General features: G+C 34.7%; 1 protein-coding gene across 4 annotated transcripts in view; it reads right to left on the reverse strand.

Annotated features, from left to right (window-relative positions):
- The window catches only part of LOC127860164 (protein CDV3 homolog), a 337,157-nt gene extending 331,760 nt beyond the window's left edge, over positions 1-5,397 (reverse strand). For 3 of the 4 annotated variants that reach the window (XM_052398053.1, XM_052398051.1, XM_052398052.1), the window contains exon 1: positions 5,081-5,397. In XM_052398053.1, coding sequence (XP_052254013.1) covers positions 5,081-5,293 — 213 coding nt within the window. In that variant the 5' untranslated portion in view covers positions 5,294-5,397. The remainder of the gene's footprint in view (positions 1-5,080) is intronic. The other variant, XM_052398056.1, reaches the window with a different exon arrangement.
- Between the last annotated feature and the right edge of the window lie 2,323 nt (positions 5,398-7,720).

Genomic DNA, 7,720 nt, shown 5'->3' on the forward strand with positions numbered 1-7,720 from the left:
GCGACACACTGTCTAATGATGGTGAACAAATGTGCCAAATGATTTTAAAATCTGACAATGAACGACAGAGTTATGGCCCGGACAAGCTTGTTCCAACCGCCAGCACGCCAGCCAGCCTGCCCGCCGACATTTGCCAATCTAATAACCAGTTTTTTTCTTTGAAAAACCTGGTTAAAAATGCCCCGCCCCTGGTGGCCATTTTTTAAAGCAACCAAAACCATTTTCGAACTCATCCAAGATATCATTGGTACAAATCTTCTGACCAAGTTTCATGATGATCGGAAAATAAATGTGACCTCTAGAGTGTTAACAAGGTTTTACTTTAGCCATATAAGGAAAATAGCCCCGCCCCCGTGGTGGCCATGTGTTTCAACCAACCGGCTTTATTTTTGAACTCCTCCAAGATATTATTGGGATGAATCTTCTGACCGAGTTTCATGAAGATCGGACTATAAATGTGGCCTCTAGAGTGTTAACAAGATTTTACTATAGCCTTAATATATAGGCATATAAGGAAAAAAGCCCCGCCCCTTGGCGGCCATGTTTTTCAAGCAAACGTAACCATTTTCAAACTCATTCAAGATATCATTAAGACAAATCTTCTGACCAAATTTCATCAATATTGGACAATAAATGTGGCCTCTAGAGTGTTAACAAGGTTTTACTCTATATAGCCATAAAAGGAAAAATGCCCCGCCCCCTGGCGGCCATGTTTTTAAACCAACCAGCATCATTTTCGAACTCGTCCAAGATATCATCAGGGCTGGACACTAACGGTGGTCCGTTGACCCGGGGTCAGTAAAAAATAGGGAGGACCAGTGAAACTAGAAATTTGGTTGATCCGTCGGACCAGTTAAAAATCATGGCTGGCTTATTGTGAAATACTGGTGGAAAGCCGTTTTCATCAATAAAACAACTTTATATGTTCATAATAAACCGATAATTTCATCATTATTTTATGGGCCGACTCGAGACCGAGATGAAAAATAGCAACATATTGGAAATTCCAATTTTTCTAGATGCACGGATGACAAAAACCTGTTGTCGGATCAAAAAATCGATTTTCATTCCGCAAATGTCTCTGGACTTTGCCGTGATCGATACACAAATTAACATAAAATTTGAAACGTTTGGATTGAGAAATTAACAAAATGGTATTTATTATTTGGAAAAAGCAGCAATAATCAGCATTTTATCGATCTTAGTACCATCAGTATATACTTTGTTTACCGTGCGAATTTACACTGGAGAGCTTTAATGTTTTGATATTGACAGAGCATAAACGTGCGTTTTTTTTCAAGATAACAAGTTTTCACGATGTGGAATTTCATTCCGGGGGTGGTTGAACCTGATACCTCCGCCTAAAAACCCTAAAACTAATGAAGAGAAGCTTGAAGTACAGCAAATATGAAAAGGATGAGAGATAGTTTAGTAGATAGTATAGTTTTCTTTTTATAAATGCACAATACATTGTGGATAGTCCGGAAAGTTAATTGAAATTTAGGTAAAATAACATAGATATTGTAGGACCACTTAAAATCTTGGAGGACCAGTAATTTCTGAAAGCTGGTGGTCCTTTGGGTCAGTAGGTAAAAAAGTTATTGTCAAGCCCTGATCATTGGGATGAATCTTATGACCAAGTTTCATGAAGATTGGACAATAAATGTGGCCTCTAGAGTGTTAACAAGATTTTACTAAAGCCATATATAACCATATAAGGAAAACTGCCCCGCCCCTTGGCAGCCATGTTTTTCAAGCAAAGGTTACCATTTTTGAACTCATCCAAGCTATCAGTGGGACAAATCTTCTGAGCAAGTTTCATGAAGATTAGAAAATAAATGTGGCCTCTAGAGTGTTAACAAGGTTTTACTATAGCCATATAAGGAATGCCCAGCCCCCTGGCGGTTATGTTTTTCAACCAACCGGCATCATTTTCGAACTCGTCCAAGATATTATCTGGATAAACCTTCTGACCAAGTTTCATGAAGATCAGACAATAAAATGTGGCCTCTAAAGTGTTAACAAGATTTAACTATAGCCATATATAGCCATTTAAAGAAAAATGCCACGCCCCTTGGCAGCCATGTTTTTCAAGCAAACATGACCATTTTCGAACTCATCCAAGATATCATTAAGACCAATCTTCTGACCAAATTTCATGAAGATTGGACAATAAATGTGGCCTCTAGAGAGTTAACAAGTCAAATGTCGACGCCGCACAACGCACGACGGACAAAAGGCGATCACAAAAGCTCACCATGAGCACGTTGTGCTCAGGTGAGCTAAAAACAGACCAAATATAGTGTTTTCAGGAATTATATTAACTAAGGTGGAACTTATATGGATGGGAGATAAACAAAATATTATGATAAAAAAAAAAAAATGTTGGAAAACGTCCATTGGGAATTTTTAACACATTTGTAAAAAATCATACATGCCAGATGTCCCGATCTTGGCGGGACAGTCCCGCTTTTGGGCTCTTTGTCCCAGCGTCCCCATATGAGACGATTTGTCCCGACATTCGTAAAAACGATGTAAGGTCTATAGGTTCCCAATTAAATTCGCTATTCAAGCTCTGTTTGGCTAACACTTTCCACCGCTTATCCCTTTATTGCCCCAAATTAACAATCCGATTCTACTTCTCGTGTGTACCAGTGTTGTTTATGACACCTTATCAGCGATTTATCGGCTAATTATTGATTTTATCAGGCATTCACACCATGGTAGTCTTCAAGATAGTGGTCGCTTATTGCTATCGATAGTTGTATTATAATGAAATAAATGTTGAAAATGTGTTTGTTTTTGTCTTTGTTTGAAACGGTTTACAAAACAATTGTTTTGTAAAATTAACTCTACGTCATTAATGAGTCTTTTACATTTAATGTTTAGTTCCAAAATAGCGGGATAATCCGAATGTGCAATACACCAAAAAAGCCGATCCAGAACGTGGTTTCAGCGCACTGAAAAAAATTCAGAAAGAAGAAAGGGAAAATCTGGGCCATAGAATGGTTGAGGCGTTGTTGGCAGTTAAAATGAACACAAAGACGGTTTGCTTCCACCAAAACCCTACCTCGGAAATGTGTACGGCCGCGCATTCCGTGTCAAGCTGATGTAACTGTTCGGTAGATAGTTTACTGTAACCCGTACTTTCAGTGTACTGAATAGCTTCCCCTGCGTTAATGTTTGCCATTGAAGGTAAAATAATGAGTATTGTTGTCGTAATGTTCCAGATTTTGTACTCTAAAAAGATGAATATTATCTTCGTTGTTTGCTATTTAATAAAACTGTTATTGTTATGTTTTAGATTTCATGCTTCATATCAGATGTTTTATGTCTTGAATAAAAGTATCAAGAGTTTTTGTTAGTACTATACTGACTACAGTAAAGGTGGAATGATAACATCCGTAGGTTTCCATTCAGGTAAATTTAACATGGTTATGAAGTTTATTCATTATTTTCCTCAATTTGTCTCGAACGACGTCTGTTACTCTGTTTAGTGAAGCGCACGGATTCCGTGCGCTGAACTGCACCCATTTGTATGAAGGAGTGCATATGGACTCCCAGAGGAGTCTGGACTTGGACATGGACTTGGTGAAATAGCAGTAAGTAGAAGTGAAAACAAACACTTAAAGGCTCTATAAAGGTCACAAATCCAATTATTATGCATATCAATTGGTCTCATTTTTACCGGATTTCAGTTAGTCTTGCATAAAAACTGCTAATTACACAGCCTAGGTACAACGTTGTCAAGAATTATGGAAGATAAACCCTTTTCACAATTGGAAGAAATGTTTACATTTTTTAAACTAACATGATGTGTAGCCTCAGAGCGTTGACATATGATAAAAATAGCCGAAAGAAATTTCAATTTTAATTCTATTTTAACAACTTGTTACCAGCAGAAAGTAACTTATTAGATCACTACAAACGTTTTAACCATTTAGAAGAGACCTACTTTGTGAGTGATACCCGAAAACGTTAAAGTAACAATCACGGTCAATAATATCGAATATTTCGTTAAATAAAGCTAACCCATAAAAAAATCAATGTTCCTTTTAGCAAAATTTCAACGTTAGATGTTGTCTGGTAGAATGGATTTAACGAGATACAAAACGCTTGTTTTTATTTTTTTGTGGCCACATTTAATTCCATTTATATCTCCCGTGAAATATCCGAACATTTACGGGCGAACACGAGATTGGAAACTGTAATTGTCGGAAGCATGACGTAGCTCACATGAATAATTATTTTGTGAAATCAAAATGAATTCTGGGTAACTGGAACTTAGCGAATGTGAAAATGGCTTGTATAAATTATGCAAATGAACGCAACCCGAATGAATCCGATCCTGACTCGAAAGCGAAAGTAGATTACATCGTGGAACGATATTTAGATGCTTAAAACTTGCCAAATGCTTGTAATATAACGTTTTTACATCAATGTTACTTGTTTTTAGGGTCTTCCTATTGTAATTAACCATCGTATGGTACTTCTTGTTGTCGAATGTTTTTATATAGCATAATACAGTAGCCGTATGTATTGGTGAGCGTGATAGTGACTTTTAAAGTCATCCGTTATATTTTTGGTGACCTGAGTCACTTTCACTTTCTCTTTCGCGAGTAAACAGCGATGTAAATAAACTGATTATTTGTAAACACAATTGACTAGGAGGACACTTTATTTTGAGCTCAAAACAAGTTGTATTGCTTACATTTTTATTATTATGTCTAATAGCATATATATATATATATATATATATATATATATATATATATATATATATATATATATATTGTTTTTTGACAACCTACATAGATAAAATATGAAAAAAATATTTAAAAATCTGTAAATAATTACGTATCTTCACCTTTATAGAGCCTTTAAGTAAAATATTTATTTTTTTAAGTTTTATATTTGACAACTATGCAATAAAGTTGCCACTGTGTTTGGCAAGCAAATAATGATGAAAGGCATGCTAACAAAGTGCCACCATGCGTCGAAAACGTTTTATAAACTGAACATATGCGACCACAAAAACTTTTCAGAAAGAATGAGGAGTGGATCTATAACGAACCCAAACCTCTTTGGGGTTTACAATTAATCCTGAAATGTCTGTTATTGTGGACGAATTTGAAGACTGTGTCTTGTCTTTGTCTTTTTTCGACTTTTTCTCTTTTTTGACAGATTCTTCCGATTTTGCTTGAATGTCACTTGGAGTTAGTTTTGATGACTTTGTCTTCTTCTTGCTTTTGTCCTTCTTTGCAAAGAAGTCATCTAAATTGTCGTCAGCCATTGTTTATATATTATTGCCTATCGGGCCTTTAAACAACACGAAATTCTGCTTTTTGCGTAATAAGCCATCCAGTTCGCTCGTGTACCGGAAACGGAATTCCAGGTATGCCGGTATACGAATTAAAATAGTGTTACCAGCTACATGGGTTACAAACACATGCGCGCCATTGTCATTTTAACCGGTTTATAGGCTCCAAACTTTACGCTTATTTAAGGGACTTTCAATTGTTTTTTGAATATTAACACGATTGGAACTGCGGTAAGCATTAAACGAAATCAAATACTGAAATTAACTTATTTTGCGATCGTGGCATTGGAATTGTAACAGGATTCCCTTCCTATTCCCTTAATACTGATTACAAACAAAATTAAACTCCTTAATCATACAAGGCACATTTTTATTTCGACTCTCTGTTGTTCCATATAAGCACAAGTTAAAAAAATCACTGCTTTATAAATATTTTAAATACTTAAACTAATAAAATTTAATAATAAAATCGAATCATATTTGACAAATCCTTATAAAAATTAATTTAACTTTCTAATTATTGACAACAATTGACTATTTAGAGGGGAGGGGATGGCTCTGTTCTCGACTTAGGTAAAAGTTACCTTGAGTGTCTCTTGAACTGGCCATGAATTTCAACAAAGCCTTGTATACCCCTTGGTAGAGACAAGCATGAGAATCTCATGCACAAAAAGGCGGCAACTGCCCAATGTTAGAGGGACACATATAAAAGTAATCTATACATTGAGTAGATATTTAAATTATCAAGCATGTAGACTAAAAGGGTTTATAGTAAAGTTTAACTCTAGTTTAGTTGTGAAACAGCCCTCCTAGGGATTATATAAAATGCACGAGTGATTCAATGTAAATACAGCTTTAGACATCCTCAGTCCAATAACTGGGAACAATTGCACTATACGATCTATAATGTATAACAATATACAACTGATAATGGAATGTTAATCTAAATAGTAAAGACTAGAATAAATAGTAAAATGTATATGACTGTAATGTAAAAATCATTCCTGCTACAGGAACAGTAAATACAACAATATATTGGGGTCTCAACCGTTTTTTCATCGTCGAATATACTCCAGTCACCACTGCGATTGTATTCTCTGATATTTTGGCAGTTTTATTGTATAATTATTACCTTTGAACAATTTTATTGGGAGCTGAAAACTTAGTGTAATAAAAGTATATATTTTAGTGATTCAATATAATTATAATGTTTGTATTATGATTAAAGGTGCAACATTATTTACGGACAAAAGCTTTTTAACTTTCTGTTTAAGATAACACGGATAATGTTCAGATGATTGTGGAACAAAACATTTTCATTCTTTACATCAAAATATTAAAAATGGCAATAATGTATTTTGTTTTAGATGATAAACCAAAAGATATTTCAGGAGTTGGCTTTTGAAATAGAAACAACTTCTCCTTTTTTCAAACACAATCATAATAAGTTTAATATGTGTTCAGTTTGAAAAGCAATATTAGAACTTTCAGTTTAAGTTATAAGCAAATTGGTTTACACAAAGAATATTTTTTGCAAAATGTGTGATGCAATTAATCAATGTCAGAGTTGTCTAAGATGCCTTAAACTACGGAGTCATCTAGTTATTGTCGCTACCACAGAATCAAACAGCGCTAATTTGGTTTTGTCATTTAATTTGACACGGTATACAATAGATACAAGATTACAGATGACATATTTCCATGGTAGAGGAATTTTATATCAAGATACACAAAATTATCGACGTTTTCAATGAACTCGTTATTTAATGTCCACGGATATATATAGTTACACCTTATTTTTTGTTTTCCAAAAAATGCAGATTCTCGTTGTTTAACATTTATTTTTAAACCCCATATAGAAGAGTAAATGTATTTATTATATACCTGTTTAATGCTTTTAACAAAATACAGGTTGTATCAATCGTTGAAATAAAAAATCCCGTATTACGCTACTCGCTATTACCATTTCCGTATTACCATACTAGCCGGACTACTTCGACCCATTTAATGACGACACATTACGCGCACCGAAAATAGAAATATTGTATATTACGAAATATATTACGTAGTACATCGTGTGACGTCATTTCTGTGACGAAACACAATAGTTAAAAAAAGTTAAAAAAAACAATTGTTAACTGTTTTCGTTAGTTGTTGTATATAATAAAAGGAATATTACGCTAGTCAATTGTGCCAAGAGTTTGTATCACTCTCGTGGCTTGTGCTATTTCGCATCACACTCGAGGCTCCGCCTCTCGTGTGATACGTCATCACACAAGCCACTCGAGTGATACAAACTCTTGGAACAATTGACTAGCGTAATATTCCGTATATATCGTTGAGTTGGTTCCAATAGCTTACTTGGGTAGTCTTAAATAAAAATATTAAAAAATATATATC

Source organism: Dreissena polymorpha, chromosome 15 (assembly GCF_020536995.1).
Source record: "Dreissena polymorpha isolate Duluth1 chromosome 15, UMN_Dpol_1.0, whole genome shotgun sequence".
Classification (NCBI taxonomy): Eukaryota; Metazoa; Mollusca; class Bivalvia; order Myida; family Dreissenidae; genus Dreissena; species Dreissena polymorpha.